This window comes from Physeter macrocephalus, chromosome 2 (genome assembly GCF_002837175.3).
Source record: "Physeter macrocephalus isolate SW-GA chromosome 2, ASM283717v5, whole genome shotgun sequence".
Classification (NCBI taxonomy): Eukaryota; Metazoa; Chordata; class Mammalia; order Artiodactyla; family Physeteridae; genus Physeter; species Physeter macrocephalus.
In genome coordinates this window covers 130,859,821-130,878,268 of record NC_041215.1, presented here as the reverse complement: position 1 = coordinate 130,878,268, position 18,448 = coordinate 130,859,821, and the positions used below count along the sequence as shown (strand labels likewise).

The 18,448-nt window shown below is 35.6% G+C and overlaps 2 protein-coding genes across 2 annotated transcripts in view; one reads left to right on the top strand and one right to left on the bottom strand.

The window, feature by feature from the left end:
* Nucleotides 1-18,448, bottom strand: part of PSMD1 (proteasome 26S subunit, non-ATPase 1) — a 106,839-nt gene that overhangs the window by 53,909 nt on the left and 34,482 nt on the right. The gene's annotated exons all lie outside the window — the stretch shown is intronic.
* On the top strand, nucleotides 872-18,442 carry HTR2B (5-hydroxytryptamine receptor 2B). Its single transcript, XM_007107995.4, has 3 exons — nucleotides 872-1,583; nucleotides 10,957-11,157; nucleotides 15,528-18,442. The coding sequence occupies exons 1-3, from the start codon at nucleotides 1,166-1,168 to the stop codon at nucleotides 16,415-16,417; spliced, it is 1,509 nt and encodes a 502-aa protein (XP_007108057.2). The 5' UTR covers nucleotides 872-1,165; the 3' UTR covers nucleotides 16,418-18,442.

Here is an 18,448-nt window from a genome sequence, read left to right as displayed (position 1 = left end):
ATAAATATAGAGTTGATCTAAAGAGTTTTCTTTTTTTCTTTCTTCACAAACTCTGCTACCATAATCTTTTATTTCTATTCAGTGGTTAAAAAAACCAAAATGAAAAATTTACAAATGTTAAAGGGGAGATTTTTAATGTGGGATTTGTAGATTTTATGAATAAATGATTTAATCTTCCTCTCAGCTTCCCCTCCTTCCCTCGGAAACTGGGAAGGTTAAGAAAAAAATTACTACTTAAAACCAAAAAAGAACTGGTTCAAATTTGGCATAAAGCGGTAAACATAAAGTGATAAATTTGGAAAATATTTGTTGCAGAAACATGCTTTCTTTGAAAGATGAAATAAGTAAAAACAATTTTCTGGATTCTAGTAATACTTATTTTCTCCCCTTCTTTCAAACTAAAGGAGTTCTAAAATGTTTTACAAAAATGGCATTTATATCAGTATTAAAATAAACCTGCTCAGACAAAACCCAATTACAAATAAGGATTCCTAGCAGGTAAATCATTTATTTATACGTTAGTGGGGCTTGGAGTGTTTCTAGGTAGATGGCCAGCGTGTATGAAAAGTTCTATTCAGAACTATTTGGTGCTCTGATGTTTCTAATCTTCTGTACATATTCTAAAGTAAAGGTAAAAAGACATTCAAGGGTCAGGAAACACCTAGGTTTTTATTATACCACTGAAAAAATTAATATATCTCGTTTCATTAATTGGAGCATACCAGGCATACGTTTATGAGGATTGGCTGCATTGTCACAAATGCACAAGAGACCTATTGAGAAGGGAGGGGCTACTAATAAATTCAACTGTTTTTTTAAACTGGGTTTTGAAAATAAAGAAATAAAATAATGCAATTGACATATTTTATATCTAGGGGGAACTCTCTGGCATTCAAATTCAAACTCGACTCCACCACTACAAGAAAAAAAAAAGAGGGAGAGAGAGAAACCAAAAATAGTCTTTTTTTTCCACAGCTATCAGTTTCTTTCACTAAGCCTTCTGAAACCTGAACCTCTGCAGAATACTGAACACTTGGGCCTTACCTACAGGCATGGACAACTGTATGTATGCTCTCATTTTATAGAACTTGAAATTCTTTTTTTAAGGAAGGAGTCAACTTTGGCCTTGAGTGTTTGGCATGGGTATAAAGGCTTAAAAACGCAGATGACCAGCTTAGCTACTGACCATGCTGACCACTGTCTGGAATCGGATCAAATTAAAGAAAAACAACAAATGGCTCTCTCTTATAGAATATTCGAACAACGCACAATTCCTGAGCACATTTTGCAGAGCTCATTTGACCACTTGATCTCTTCTAACTGGTCTGGATTACAGACAGAATCGATACCAGACGAAATGAAACAGATTGTTGAGGAACAGGGAAATAAGCTGCGCTGGGCAGCTCTTCTGATACTCATGGTGATAATACCCACAATTGGTGGAAACATCCTTGTTATTCTGGCTGTTGCACTGGAGAAAAAGTTACAGTATGCTACCAATTATTTCCTAATGTCACTGGCAGTGGCTGATTTGCTAGTTGGATTGTTTGTGATGCCGATTGCCCTCTTGACAATAATGTTTGGTAAGTATTTCACTTTGTTCCTGCCATCAAACCACCGAACTATGGTATACTATTAGAGAAATGGATACTCATTTAATCTTTAAATATGGACTTGGACTATTTAAAGGTACAGTGAGTAAACAGTCCCTCATTTTTCATCATTTTCTATGGTTGATAATCAGTTTTAAAGAGCAAAAAATAATTTCTTGGAAACAATTCCATTCCCTCCTCAGCCACCTAACAAAATCATTTAAAAAGTCATCCAAGTTAGCAATATTCATATATTCTGCATACATTACCTAAAAATTATTGTGAAGAACAGACCTATACTTTACCCCATTACTAGTACTTTTTTTTTTTCCTTGATAAAGCAATATCTAGGGCACTGCTGTGACAGTTAATGTGCTGGGTTAATTATTAATAATAAGGTCTTTGAATCACTAAATTCCAATATAAATCTCTAAACCCCAATTTAAATTGGAATTGTTCTAAAAAGTCTTGTTATATCTCTTTATAGTTTGCGTACTTAAGACTTAAATACAAGTCTTACACGTGTGTCTTGTTACCAAAAATCTATATTTAGTTGCTGAAGGAATGGTCTGGCTCAGAGCATCTCAAGAGATGATCCATCTGTTTAATTTTTATGATTTCTGACCATTTGTGTCCTTGATATATGTTAGAGGAATCAGACCTCTAAGTTACTAAAATAAGGGATCAAAACCTGAGTTATTACAATAATTTAAAATATAATTAGAACTGAAATCTTAGTTATAACATCGATAAAAAAGATAACGATATTAAAATGATATAAGTAGTTTCCTATTCATGCATATCATCTCTAGTTAGAGAATTTGGGTAAACACAAATAATTCTGATGATGAGGGCTCTTAAGAATCAGCATTAAGAGAATATTTAACTTATTTAATGCTTGACATTAATTGATATTCCATTCATTAATTGCTTAAGAAAAATGATTATTTGTAGCAGATAGGGCTTCTTGGAATTGCTTATTTGGTGAAGATAAAAATATTTCAGGTTATAGAAGTAAAATTTATTAACTAGAATATATATTAGAAGGTGAAGAAAAACTGCCATTCAAACTATGGTATTCAGGTTTAAATGTTACATTTTTATAAGTAAGTACAGAAAGATATCTAAAATTAAGTACTTGATCCCCCATAAATCAGATGGTGATGGGCTAAAACTTCCCATTCTAAATCAACACTTATCCAGGCTTTAAATTCTGTGGCAGGACATGCAGTAATGAATAAGGTTTTCTGCTTTAGAAGACTCTCTAATCATTAATATTGCCTGTCTATACCCCTCCCTTTTACAAATTTGCAACCTTTTGAATAATCTAGTGCTACACATAACCATGGAAAATAATTAAGAAATCTTACTCTAAAGGAGAACCTAAACAATCTTAATTCTGAATAAAGTTGAAAAGAAATAAATCAGGATTATGCAGGAACATTTATGCGTATATGGTAAAGACTGTATAGGCATTGATTCAAACTCTTATCTCCATGCACACAACAGTTTAATGTATCATATCACTCTTTAAATTGTGCTTTGCTAGGTGTACAAAAAATGTTAAAATGCTCATCTCATACTACCACAAAATTTAATTGACCTTATGTTGAATAAATGAGATTGAAGTGAATTTTAACTTTAAAATCCATGAGTCCTTCAAACATCTATTAGTCTTTGCAAAATACTGTGATAGATACTTAAATCAACAGCTAAACAGTTAAGGAATCTTAAAAGGCAAAGTTTCATGGCATTAAAGTAAGCTGACAAACAAAACACAAAAGCAGACAACAGTGATAATCCCATGTATTCCACAGGAAAACAGTAGGTATATAGCAGCTGAAAACTAAGTTTATATTTAAATATTTGGGGCCCAAGATATTCTTAGCTATAAGAGTCAGCAGAAAATCCAACATATTTTAACACAATATGTAGAATGTCTTCCTATGTCTGAAATAATTATTACATTTTTAACCTCATTTCCTTCTTTCAAATGTAAATTTTTAATTACAAAATAAACTCTTTCCTAGACTGAAACACTTCTACTATCAGTAATTAAGCTATATAGAAAGGTTAGTAGATTTTTTAAAATAAACTAACCTGGGAACTTAACCACTATTTAAAATATTACTGCATTAATTCATTATTGAAAACATTATTCTATTTCTATGAGAAAATGTATGAGAAAATGCATGTTGCCCTCTAAAAAGCTTCAAGAGGATGCATTCATAAATTGGGAACTGCACATATTATAAATGGGGACCTGACTTCAAATACTAAGATTTTTTTGATAGCCTTTCATGTGTTAACAAATACTAAGATTTTCTAAATTAATGCATTTATAAGAATTTCTGTAATCTTAAAATGCAGGAGTAGATTTTGTGTGTTTTTCTCTCATTATAGGGATAATCTTCAGAACTTCTGAAGTCTGTACAAACAAAAGTGTCCCTGGCTCTGTAAACATAAACAAACTAATTACCACTATGAATGACATAAGTTATTTTAGTTATCTCAGGGAAATTCAATGAAAGTAACACTGAAACTTTATATTCTAATAAAATGTAGTTTAAAAAAAAGGAGAGCATTGAAAATTTTAAAGTGGCTTTTACACTGAGAAACATTTTATTCAACCAATAATTTGTATAATATTTGATTATATATTATTTGAATTTCTATTTTTCCAAGATTATTACGACTGGCAGGCATAACAGGTCTTTCAAATAAATTGTGCTACATCAACTTTTCTGTCACTTCTTCCTCTTGGGGAGCATTGGACTTAACCTTTACTTTCCAGTTTTTTACTGTCTTGTCTATAATTCTTAAAAATCATGATCACAAATTAGTAACTTATAACATAAGGCTTGAAGTTGCTTAGCTTAGAAATACTTGAGTAGGACACAAAGGAAAACAGAACATCATATGCCAATATAAAAAAGACAGATTATTCACAGTTTAAGAACGTCTCTGAACTTCGCCTGCTCTCATGAAATAAATGATTAAAAATGTAAAGGGAGAAAATACAGCATTTTGTCATTCATTGGTCATTACTGGCTTATTTACAACAAGTTTTAATCCATGTCTCATGATCTGTAAGTTGAAACAGTATCTGTAGTACAGTTGAAAGAGGGTGTATAAAATGGCTGAAAGATGGGGGTTTGAAGCAAGATACCCTAGGCTTTGAATCCTGTTCTCTTGTATTGGCTTAGGCAAGTCACTTAACAACATATCAGAGTTCAATCACCTTGTATGTAAAATGGTTATGCTACATCTTCCATTGCCAATATCATGAAATTGTCAAGTAGGTCCCAGCATGTTTTAGGCACTAATAATTGGCAAGTATCAGTACAACATGCAAAGGGTTTATATACTTAAATATAAGATTTAGTTTGGATGTGAGTTTCACCAGAGATGAGATAAATGTATAGCAGTAAAAGAAAAAAAAATCAGTTATTCATTTATGCAGTGAAATGCTGCTCTACTTAATTCTTAAATGAGGGAGCAAAGCAATTAAAGGCACTTGTTTTTGGAAAGTGGACATTTTTTTAAAAACGTAAACGAAATGAAAATCAGTTATTCATTTATGCAGTGAAATGCTGCTCTACTTAATTCTTAAATGAGGGAGCAAAGCAATTAAAGGCACTTGTTTTTGGAAAGTGGACATTTTTTTAAAAACCAAGGAAAAATTTTCATAAGTATTAAATCACTTGAAATGCTTAAAACACTATATTGGACATCTAACCCCAGGATACCTCATATGCTCAAATGTAATGAAAAAACAAGAATAACAAAAACAAAGCAGAAGGTTCGTAATAAAAATTTAAGCACTGATCTAGGTCTGTCTTTTCCAGAAGATAAATATAGAAACGTAAGAATTTCTGAGATTAAAAAAAAACATGTACTTGAAAACTATGTCCTTTTTGGACATTAGAGCCATTTAGGATTTGTCCTGCTCCAATACATTCATGAACTATTTACCTCAACGGACACAGTCCTCTTGGAATGGCTTTAAAAATAGTCTTTAAATCCTCAAAAGGGAAATCTTTTATGTGCCAGATTCAGAGATTAATGTCAATTACTTTCCAAACTAATGACATAACTCAGCTTTCCAAACTAAAAACTTACCCAAAGGATAAGCAGGTTTCAGATGAAAATTAGTTTACCTCATCAAGAAATGGAGTTTATGGTTTAAAAATTCAGGTTTTTATACCAGTTAGAAAGAAAGCCAAACAAACAACCCAAAACAAAAAAACAAAAAGGCATGGCAATGTTTGGCAATGCACATAGGTTACTTATGCTTCTTTGCCACATATATAACATAGTTAAAATTCAACTTTAGTAAAAGGCATACTTTCATGACAAATTTAATTAAAAGTTGAACAGTTAAACATGTTCTCATGCCCTTTTTTTGAAGTACAGTTTTAAGTTTAATTGGATGCACGCACTCTTGCTACAGCAGGCAGGAAGACAAACATACCAGGTTTTATACTGATGATATGGCTCACTGTTTCTAAGTGGGGGTGTTTTAATGGTTGGGCTAGTTGGCTAGTTTCTGTCAAACAATAATAGTAATAAGAACTAACATTTACTGAGTGCTTTCTCTGTGCCAGATATTGTTCTAAACACTTTACATGTATTATTGCATTTAATCCTCAAAGAAACTCTATAAAATCAGTATTATTATTATCATCCCCATTTTACAAGAGAGGACATAGGAATAAGTAAGTGGCAGAGATACAATTTGAACCTAGGAGAACTGATTCTAGAATTCACACTCTTACCCTCTGTTACTCTGCTTTCTCAAATGAAATTAGAAATTATATCAACCAAAACTATAATATTTGGCAAAGACAACATTTATATCTTAAATAACTCGATCTAACAGGAGGGCCATAAAATTTTCTCTAGGGACAAGGCAGAACCCAACATTTTTTTAAGGTTATAGTTCATATTAAATGATACAGAATACGTGGGTCTTAACCAATACTTGCATGAATCCTTGAAATGACTGCCAGACATATTTTCTGAGGAAGATATTAGACATAGGTCTAAGAAGTTACTGAACCTTCCTTGGGAGACAAATAGAAACATATGTAGCTGAATGGCAATTCTACCACCCCTTATGTATGATGGTACTTACAGCACACAAGTCTTCATCTTAAACAAGATATTTGTGCTACTAATATTTTTAGATAAATAACAAACTGTCCATGATCCGAGACTCATCTAAGACTTGTTTTGCTCCTATAATTTTAATTATTTTAGGCACCCAAAGAAATGCCATTATTCAAACCTTATTGGAGGTAAATTCCTCTTTGAGTTTAATGAAGTGGATAGGGCAGCAAGGCGGGAAATGGGATTTGTTCTTCAGAGAAACGTTGTGTGCTTTCTTTTTGTGGGACAACAAATACTGTACAATTTAAATGTCTTCCCCTTTCTGTATTAGCTTTTATTTTAAAAAGTCTAATTTAGAGCCCCAGCAGCAATTAATTTAGTTTAAGTACCCGATAACTTATTTCCCTTAGATTCTTTCTTTCTTTTTATGCTCCATTTAAAATAATACATTACATTCTTATGGAAATAAGTTAGACATAATACATTATGACAAATAAATGAAATTATAAAACATTAAAACAAATTAAAACTCCTAATAAAAATAACATATAAGTTTTTGAATAGCTAACCTATCTTACCATACCAAGTTAACCTTTTTCAGTTACTCTGAATAGTGAAAAACTTTTCTGACCTTGAGCTTATCAAATTAATACTATTTAGAATGAAAATACCTGGACTAGAAAAAGTCCTTTTATAAACTGAGAATGTCTAGAACTGTTTTTAACTTGTATAAATTTTTTTTTTTTTTTTTGTGGTATGCGGGCCTCCCTCTGTTGTGGCCTCTCCCGTTGCGCAGCACAGGCTCCGGACGCGCAGGCTCAGCGGCCATGGCTCACGGGCCCAGCCGCTCCACGGCATGTGGGATCCTCCCAGACCAGGGCGCGAACCCGGTTCCCCTGCATCGGCAGGCGGAAGCGCAACCACTGCGCCACCAGGGAAGCCCTAACTTGTATAAATTATTGTATTACGTGATTTCTACTTAGGCAATTATTTTAGCTTTGTATAAAAGATTTCTATTTAATGCAGTCATCTGTTAGTTTTATATTAGTTTCATAAAAACAGTCTATTCACTAGTATTTCATGAAACTTGGAATCATAAAGGTTAATCAAAAAGATCCATCACTCTTAATTCTAAACCTCAGTCTCTTTCTTTCTTAAATTTCACTATCACGTTTCAACATCTCTACTGTTATCAATTAAGAAAGCACTCAAGTAATAAAATTTTAATGATCTGCATTAATTTTAATATCCACTATCCACTTTCTGTTCCAAAATTGGAGTTTATAAAATAAATTCATTATGTTGGAAAAGGAAGCTAACAAAGTTTCACAGGCTTAACTAAAACCAGCACTAAAGAGCTTTCCCTCTTAGCTCACCTTTAGAAGTATGTGGGTCAGGCAGTTCAATTCTAAAGACATGTACTTTTCAAATGAGAATTCTATTGTGGCTTCCTACTCACGGCTACTAGATTTATGACTAGAATTTTCCAGACCTTAATTAAAAAAAATATAATCCATAATTAGAATAGCGAAATAGGCAAGTTTAAATTTATTAGCAACCCACTTTAAAAGATGATGAAGAGCATGCATTTAAAAAAAGGAAGCCTAAGATAAAAGACATTAATCATCTGCCTTTTAAAATCCTTAACTATGATTAACATCTCTGGTTGTAGATCTAGGCTTGAGTATTTTTCTACTTCCTACTCAGTTCTAAATCTGAACTTCAGGATAGTTTAAGATGAAGCCTCACTTCAAGCAGCCTCCACTGCAGAACTATCTGTCATATATGATTCTTTCCACTCTAGACCATAAGTTTGCTTAAGCTCAGGTCAAAGAGTACATTGCTGCCTTTGTTCAAGGTCCTCTTCCACTAGTTAACAGGAAAACTGAACACTACGGCTAAGAGGGAGAAAGTCTGATTGATTAGATTCATTCTAAACACAAGTTTCTCTGCCATACTTTCTTTGTTTATTTTGAGTGGTCTTCCATAAGTTCGTTTCTATGAGGAATTCTGAGTGCTTATCCTACGCCAGCAAACTCAATACACAACCTTTTCAAGAAAGCAGTGCTTCTCAAACACTAATCTGCATACAGATCACCTCGGTATTTCCTTCAACTGCAGTATGATTCAGTACCTACGGGACGAGGACCAAGAGCCTGCAGTTCTAACTAGTTCCTAGGTGATGCTGATCCTTGCTGATCTGAAGAGCACACCTTGAGTAGCAAGGCCCTAAAGAACACTTTCAATTAACATTTAAATTTTGATAAATAAATGCTCCCTCTCATATTCAAAGACTTAATTGTACCAGAATTTACTCATCTGCAAAATCAATGATATAATCTCTAAGGTCTCTTCCAGCTCAATGACTATAATTTATCATCTCTGTCCCTTATCCCCACTCCCAATTCAGTGAAGTAGGAGAAGTCTGATTAAAGTAATTTACTTAAAAGTATGAATTACTCCTTCCACCTAGTGCTTTAAATCCTTTTGAAAGAATCTGCTGAACATGGAACCAAGTACCAAGGAAGCATTTATCCTTTTTCAATAAAAAATTCATACTGATTTCGTTTTAAAAAGAAATATTTTAATATTCCTATTAAGAATGCCACATACCAACTCTGGAAACAGAAGGCACCGAAAGGTGCGTTTGTCAGCTTTGCTACCTACCTTTTTTGGTGAAGTATCCAAATATTTTTCACTGAGATCCTACTAGAGTCTTGAAAAAGACATATTCAAGTCTATCTAAAACCTCTTTCCTTAAATTATGGTCTCTTTTTGGTCTGGGATACTAACCTTTCTCCACCCCCCCAGGCTTCCTGAATTTAAACAGTTTACAACTAAAGGGTCTCTTGGTGCCCTGAAATCCTGAGATAGTTATCTTGGTTCGCCCGCTTCAATTATCTCAATCATTTTATACCTGTCAAAGTCAGATATACTCGCAAAAACCAGGAAAAGAAAAGTAGTTTACATGTCAGTGGACATACAACTAAACCATAAAAAGGGTTTATATAATCTCATATGTATGACATTTGTTCTATACAGGAGGAATTTGCTTTTATAGCAAGTTCTAAAATCTGTGTGTGTTTGTAAAATGGATTCTAACTGAAATACTCTAGGACAAACGTTATAATAAGTTTTAGTTGTTTTAAGACTGCAAAATTTAGTAGTGAGTATATGTATAATGCATAGTGTATCACATTCATATATGTATGAATACTCGTTTAAGTAAATTTATTGGAAAACTATCTAACCCAAACCTGAAATTTTTTAAAAAGTTAATATTTCTAAAGTGTTTCAGACTGTATGAGGTATAGAATAAATGCTTTTTAAATAAGAATTTGTTAAATAAAGTACTACGCTTAATAATGAGATTTTCTTTTTAAACCAAAGTCTGTACTGCTTATTACACTCCTTGCTTAGAGTGAAGGATAGACTATATTGGAAGGGTAACAACCCACTTTTCTTTGGAATAATCTGAAGCCATTCCTTTTGCAAACTTTATTTAAGAACTATTTCTGTCAAAAGGAAAACTCAAGTCATTCCACTTAATTATTTCACCAAATTAGAGTTTGCTATAAACAAGGATCATACTGTTAGTTAATGCTAGAAGTGAGCCAAAATCCTAGGCCTCACTGAGACTGCCATGCTAATATTCTTTTTGCCACATTATATTGCTTCCTCTATTTGGTAAATGTTTTTTTTTGTTTTATTTTGTTTGTTTGTTTTTTGTGGTACGCAGGCCTCTCACTGTTGTGGCCTCTCCCTTTGTGGAGCACAGGCTCTGGACACGCAGGCTCAGCGGCCATGGCTCACGGGCCCAGCCGCTCCGCAGCATGTGGGATCTTCCTGGACCGGGGCACGAACCCGTGTCCCCTGCATCGGCAGGCAGACGCTCAACCACTGCGCCACCAGGGAAGCCCACTGTATACATTTTTAAAAGATCACAAAAGGAATACACAAAAGAGCAAAGGTCAAAATAATGTTAAAAATGCTAAACTGATTTAGGAAAAGAGCTGTAATTATTATACAAAACAGAAAATGTATTTAAAGGGTACCATCTACAGAAATGTATATAATATTACTGACTCCATTATCTGAAGTCAAACATTACCTTGGAGCTTAAGTCATAAAATTTCAGATGAATACAGAAAAAGGTTAAAAAAATATGTATCACTTAAAAAGAAACTGCAGATTAAAGGCTGCCATTTTGAGGAGAATATGTTTTTGTTTTGTTTTTCTTTCTTTCTTTCAGAGGCTATGTGGCCCCTCCCACTCGTTCTATGCCCTGCCTGGTTATTTCTTGACGTTCTTTTTTCTACTGCATCCATCATGCATCTTTGTGCCATTTCAGTGGATCGTTACATAGCCATCAAAAAGCCAATCCAGGCCAATCAATATAACTCACGAGCTACAGCATTCATCAAGATTACAGTGGTGTGGTTAATTTCCATAGGTATGTGGGGAATGTCAGGGTGTGGGGTGGTGTATATAGCCTTTGGTTCCATTTGGCTAGGAGATTACCAGGCCTGGTAGACACTATTACACCAATACAAGCTCCTCACAACATTACATTCATCATACAGCTTCTAAAGCACACTATCAGCAAAAAGTGTGAAAAAGCAGAAAAGTTCAAGGCTTGATTTTGACATGCAGGAAGACTAAATCTGAAAACAGTTTTCATATTTGGCAACCGATCATTAAGGTCTGGGTAGCATGCAGAATCCTGAAATTTTATTAAAGTAACAATTTAAAAAAAAATGAAATGCATCTTAAATCACACCTAAGAAGACAAATAGGAAAAGAGGAAAACAAAAACAAAACGAAAAAGAACCCAAACTTTTTGTATGCAGGTATCAAAGTTCATATATTCACCTTGGAAACCAATATGTACGCAGACTAAAGGCATTACTGTCTATGTGTTTTGAACATGTTGAATTACAAGTTTTAAGAGATACAAATGATGTTCAGAAATAATTTTTAGGAGAAATCATATTTCTTCTAAACTGTTTTATGCCCCTATGCCCATGTTTAATACTCAAATATAGCCGCTATATTAGAGTATCTTAGCATGAAGTACAGCATAAATGATAACTCAAATCTTTTAAGTAAGTTAGTATCAGAAAAACAAACAGATTCACAACGGTTACTATGATCATTAACAGTTTGCCAGCAGATTCACTTTCTCCTAGTAAGGAAAAATTCAAAGAGGAAAAAAAATCAAGAGAGACCTGAAAATGCTAAAAGGAAAGCAAGAAAAAGATGTGACTTCTCTCCCTAATCAGAAAAAAGAACGCTGGGGGAAAAAACAAGAAAGCAAGACATTGAAAATGACCTTTATATTCCTGGAATAAAGATACCAAGGCCAACCCCCTTTTGAAAAGTTTGGAGGTAAAAGTAAGGACTGTTACTAGTCTGGCTTGGGAAGAAATTAGGGTCAAGGAAAACTCTGTTCAGAATGGAGATATCTGCAAGTAGAGAGAAAAGGCTAGCTTTGGGGACAGAGGCTGATTGATAGACGAGGCCCCTAAAAAAGAAGCTACGGAAAGGGCATGGATGGGTGACAACTGCCAAATTTTAGAGTGGAGAGAAGGAAAACTAAAGTAGTTCATGTCAAACAACTCATACCTTTTTGGTAAGCTCAGTGTGATAAGGGAGAAGGAAAGGGAAACGGTATGTGTTGGGGTAGGGTGGAGGCGGGGGGTGGGCGGGGGGAGAGAATAGGGCAAAGGTAGAGGGAAAATAGGAGAAATGGCTCCTTAAGAGAATTAAAACATTGAAACTGAAATATAATCAAGCCAATAAACAGCCTGTTGGTACCTCAATCAAGGCTGGATGACATGAATTTATAAATTGATCAAATTTATAGAGTACCTATGATATGTTAGGTACTAAGAATACAAAGATAAATAAGAAAAAGAATCTTTGCATTCAGGAAGATGGACTAATACTAAGTGATAAGTATACAGGAAGAAAAGAATAAAAAGATGACCCCAAATTTACAGCTTAGAAGGATCTTACAAATCTACTTTTTCCTTTTACAGATGAGAAAAGAAACCTAGAGGTTTTAAACAGTTGGCTTAAAGACTTAACAGCTTTTTAGCACAAAGGCCAAGATCAATGCCATTTTCATTTCATCACACTTTGTGTTGTAGAACCAATGACAATTTAGTGCCTTTGTAAAAGAAAAGGCAAATAATGAGGTTAGTTCAGTTTTTAAATTCTGCAAAGTGCTAAAAAAAAAAAAAAAGAGCTCACTTTCTTCTTCTGGATTTACAGTTATCCTAGGTAACATCTGACAACAGTAAGGTGAAAGGAGAATAAGAGGGTAAGGTATAAAAAATACTAGTGAAAACTTAAATGTCATTGACCAACAAGCTGGTTGGGAAGGTAACCTGAGCCTTGATGGGAGTTAATGGAATGTGAAAAGAGAAGGAAGGATGCACTAGATGTCAAGATAACTGTAAAGAGAAGTAATGAAGAGTAGCAGGACAAGAATGGGAACTATCAGAGTTCATGATTTTAGATATGGGCCAGTTTTTCTTTTTTTAAAATGTATTTATTTTTGGCTGCGTTGGGTCTTTGTTGCTGCGCACGGGCTTTCTCTAGTTGCGGCGAGCGGGGGCTGCTCTTCGTTGTGGTGTGCAGACTTCTCATGCAGTGGCTTCTCTTGTTGCGGAGCATCTAGGCACACAAGCTTCAGTAGTTGTGGCACGTGGGCTCAGTAGTTGTGGCTCACGGGCTCTAGAGCCCAGGCAGTAGTTGTGGTGCACGGGCCTAGCTGCTTCACAGCATGTGGGGTCTTCCTGGACCAGGGCTCGAACCCGTGTACCCCGCACTGGCAGGCAGATTCTTAACCACTGCGCCACTAGGGAAGTCCCTATGGCGTAGTTTTAAGTAGACTTATGGATGGATGGCTTCAGGAGTGCATTGGAGTTGAAGAGTTCAAGAAATATAAAATTGGGTGTTAGAAGAGTAATAAATGGGATGAAGTCATGGAAGATGATAGCAAGGTTAACAGTGGATAGAAAACTATAGCAAGGGGCTGAAACCATTAAGGAAGACAGACATATATCCTGGAGGTTGGTAGATGATGTGGATGGAGAATTGAGTGGTATAAGTAGCTTAAATAGACTTTAAAAGGGAAGTGCTCTGGGGTGGGGAAAGAACAGTGTAATGATTACCTGGAAGTAACAGGGTAGAGGAGGGGCCAGCCAAGTTTTTCTATAAAGGGCAAGACAGTAAATATTTTGGTCTTACAGATGCTATATGGTTCTGACAGAACTACTCAACTCTGCAGCAGTAGAACAAAAGCAGCCATATATAATACATTAACAAATGGGTATGGCTGTGTTCCAATAAAGTTTTATTTACAAAAACAGAAGGCAGGCCAGATTTGGCCCTTGGGCTATAGTTTGCTGACCCCTAGTGTAGAAAAGAAAGTATACAGAATCCTCTTTCTGGTGTTATACCTGAGGAAAAGTAGAAAAAGCAGTGGCCTCCATTAGAAAGGGTTTGAGGAATATATTCTTGTCAAGGTCTCTTTGCTACCATAAAAAGGCTGTGCAGATGATAGGAGTACTTTTAGATTCATAAAAGTGAATTCTTTCATGATACTTCCTAGAGGTGTAAAGATCAATTAATTCAGACTTATTTTAAAGTATTTGCTGTTTCAAAGGGAAAGGATTAGAGTTAACCCTTGTGTTGTCTTGCTAATAAGCTACTTCACTAATAAACAAGGTCATATTTAAAGACCTACTTAACGGTATTTAAAGTATAATAAAATTAGCATGAGGTACATTTCTTTCATTTTTATTAGAGGAACCTTCAATCTTGGAAATAAATTTCATGGCTTCCCTGGTGGCGCAGTGGTTAAGAATCCGCCTGTCAATACAGGGGACACGGGTTCGAGCACTGGTCGCGGAAGATCCCACATGACGCGGACCAACTAAGCCTGTGCGCCACAACTACTGAGCCTGTGCTCTAAAACCCGCAAGCCACGACTACTGGGCCCACGGGCTACAACTACTGAAGCTCGCGTGCTTAGAGTCCATGCTCTGCAACAAGAGAAGCCACCGCAATGAGAAGCCCGCGCACCACAATGAAGAGTAGCCCCTGCTCACTGCAACTACAGAAAGCCCGCATGCAGCAACAAAGACCCAACACAGCCAAAAATAAAAAAATAAATAAATTTTTTAAAAAAGCAAGTAAATTTCATGATCCACTCGCTCTCAAATTTTTAAGTAGCATTTGAAAAAAAAACAGTGAACCCTTAGTTTTCCCTAAGAAGTCAGAAAGAAAAGGTTAAAAGACATTCACAAATATCAAAAGATAAAACTGTCTGTTAAACGAAACTGTGTAACCTCAAAGATTATAAAATAGGTATCTATTCAGAATTAAGATATTGCATGAATGTATTCTTAAGTCTCTTTAGCTCAACTACACTGGATATTAAGATAAAAGCAGCTTCTCTTCTGAATTCTTTTCCTTAACTTGGGATAGATCAACAAACAAAAATAGATAATGAGAAATGGAGAATAAATGAAGACATTCTCTACTATTTCATGTATACACTATGGTTTTAGGGAAGCTTTAATTATAAAACTGAAACCACTAACCAATCTCTTTAAAAACAGCAGGTTTGCTTATTTAGGTTCTATTTGTCAAATCTTCCATTGATTTATTGCTTGACAGATTCTGCATTGTGGGTACCAGGAATTACAATACACTAATAGGGTAAAGTCAGTAAGATAAACTTTAAAAGGACCTAATCTAAGAGTCAAAGGTCATAAAGTAACTCAATTTACCTTGTTTCTTCTTCCTTAGGCATTGCCATTCCAGTCCCTATTAAAGGTATAGACACTGATGTGGGTAACCCAAACAACATCACTTGTGGGCTGACAAAGGATCGCTTTGGCAATTTCATGCTCTTTGGCTCATTGGCTTCCTTCTTTACACCTCTGGTGATCATGATTGTCACCTACTTTCTCACTATCCATGCTTTACAGAAGAAAGCTTACTTGGTCAAAAACAAGCCACCTCAACGCCTAATGTGGTTGACTGTGTCCACAGTGTTCCAAAGGGATGAAACAACTTGCTCATCACCAGAAAAAGTGGCAATGCTGGATGGTTCTCACAAGGACAAAACCCTCCCCAATGCAAGTGATGACATACTTATGCGAAGAACGTCCACAGTAGGAAAAAAGTCAGTGCAGACCATTTCCAATGAACAGAGAGCCTCAAAGGTTCTAGGGATTGTGTTTTTCCTCTTTTTGCTTATGTGGTGCCCCTTTTTTATTACAAATATAACTTTAGCTTTATGTGATTCCTGCAACCAGACTACTCTCAAAATGCTCCTGGAGATATTTGTGTGGATAGGCTATGTTTCCTCAGGGGTGAATCCTCTGGTCTACACCCTCTTCAACAAGACATTTCGGGATGCATTTGGCCGGTACATCACCTGCAATTACCGGGCCACGAAATCAGTAAAAACTCTCAGAAAATGCTCCGGTAATGTGTACTTCCAGAATCCAATGGCAGAGAACTCTAAATTTTTTATGAATCATAGAATGCGAAATGGCATTAATCCTGCCATGTACCAGAGCCCAATGAGGCTCCGAAGTTCAACCATTCAGTCTTCATCAATCATTTTACTAGATACACTTCTCACCGAAAATGAAGGTGACAAAACTGAAGAGCAAATCAGTTATGTATAGAGTAATGGCACAGTTTTTATGTAACTAATATAATGATGAATAAGTTAAAGATATACCAAGAATTACATAAAGAAGAACTTTATATCATGTATCAAAAATCATCTCTTTAAATTAAGAATTATGTATTAAGATTATCCAATTTTCTTTATTTGGGCAAAATTATTCTAACGAAAAAAATCATTTTTGTATAGTTGCAAATTAAAACAATCCAGCACACTAGTTAAATGTTAAGATAGTCAAATGAAATAAAATTAATCAATAAACTTCTGGCTTACAAAAAAACAATGTCACCATAAGAATTTATTTAGTTCCTAATTGTATGCAAAGCTATGCTAACAATGAAATAAACAAGTATTAACCTTGTCTTCAAGGCGTTAAAGACATAAGGCATAACACAGAACAACAGTGATAGGAACAGAGGACTAAATATAAGTGCATAAAATAATGATCACATCTGAAAGTAAGCTGAGATTGCCATTCATAGTCTGGCTTAGTTAAATGTAGTCACAATTTTGCACTGATCAGGAAACTGTCTTGATGGAAGGGGTAGGGAGAGTAGTTGGACATCACACAAAGTGACACGGTCTTAGTACTAGAGCTGTTTGTTAGGTGGCTCACACCAGGCATCTACTCAGCAGAGGTGGGTCTACCGGAGGAGGAGGAGAAAGCAAATGAAACCAGTCTTGGGTACCTAAACCTAATTATGTTTCTCAAAGAGCCTGTGCATTATGTTTCTCAAAGAGCATGCAATAAGGCATGGGACATTATTAATCCAGGAACCTAAATTTTAATGATCTTATAAATGAGATCATGGCTGCCTAAGCTTCCCCAAAGACTTGGTTGAACTTCTGGTACAAAATTTTTTATTCATCCATTTGTTACTTTGCACTACTAGATCTGGAATAAATCCAATCTATGCCCTTTACTAACTAACTGATTGAATTTACAAAAAGTACTTAATTTCTCAGTTTCCTCATCTACATTTCATAGGGTTCTTATGAGAATGAGTTCATGTGGGTACTCTGTAAATGGTAGCCAATTCTATTTACTTTTGATATTTTATTTTAATTTTTAAATTATTTTGTTTATTTTTGGCGGTGTTGGGTCTTCGTTGCTACGCGCGGGCTTTCTCTAGTTGTGGAGAGCGGGGGCTACTCCTCGTTGCGGTGCGCAGGCTTCTCACTGCAGTGGCTTCTCTTGTTGTGGAGCACGGGCTCTAGGCACGCAGGTTTCAGTAGTTGTGGCACGTGGGCTCAGTAGTTGTGTCTTGTGGGCTCCAGAGCGCAGGCTCAGTAGTTGTGGTGCATGGGCTTAGCTGCTCCGCGGCATGTGGGATCTTCCTGGACCAGGGCTCGAACCCGTGTCCCCTGCGTTGGCAGGCGGATTCTTAACCACTGCGCCACCAGGGAAGCCCTTGATATTTTATTTTTATGCTATTCACATAAATGGTGAATAAATTTAGGCTGAGGGAATCTGCAGTGAAGACAGCCCATATCTTATTAGCCTTTCCTTTTCAGGTTGACCCATTCTTATGCCTCAACCTATTGCTCCATCCTGGCTCCCTTCCAGGCAACACAGTTTAAGAAAATTATCAAAGAAATATGCTGGCTATGGAGAAGCTCACTCAGCATAAGGGAACCAGGTATATAAAATTCAAATGGCAGAATCCTTTCCTAGAACATGGTTCTATTACAGCTCTTATGGGCTCTACGTCACCTGCCAGAAAGAGTATACCTTACAAATTTAACTCCTAAATCGTCAAAACTTTAGGCATTTTTGCCACAACTCTTTTTTCAGCAGTGTTAAGCATGGGTTATTTCCGCATGAAAGGATGCTTAACATCACTAATCGTTAGAGAAATACAAATCAAAACTACAATGAGGTATCACCTCATACTGGTCAGAATGGCCATCATCAACAAAACTACGAACAATAAAAGCTGGAGAGGGTGTGGAGAAAAGGGAACCCTCTTGCACTGTTGGTGGGAATGTAAATTGATACAGCCACTATGGAGAACAGTATGGAGGTTCC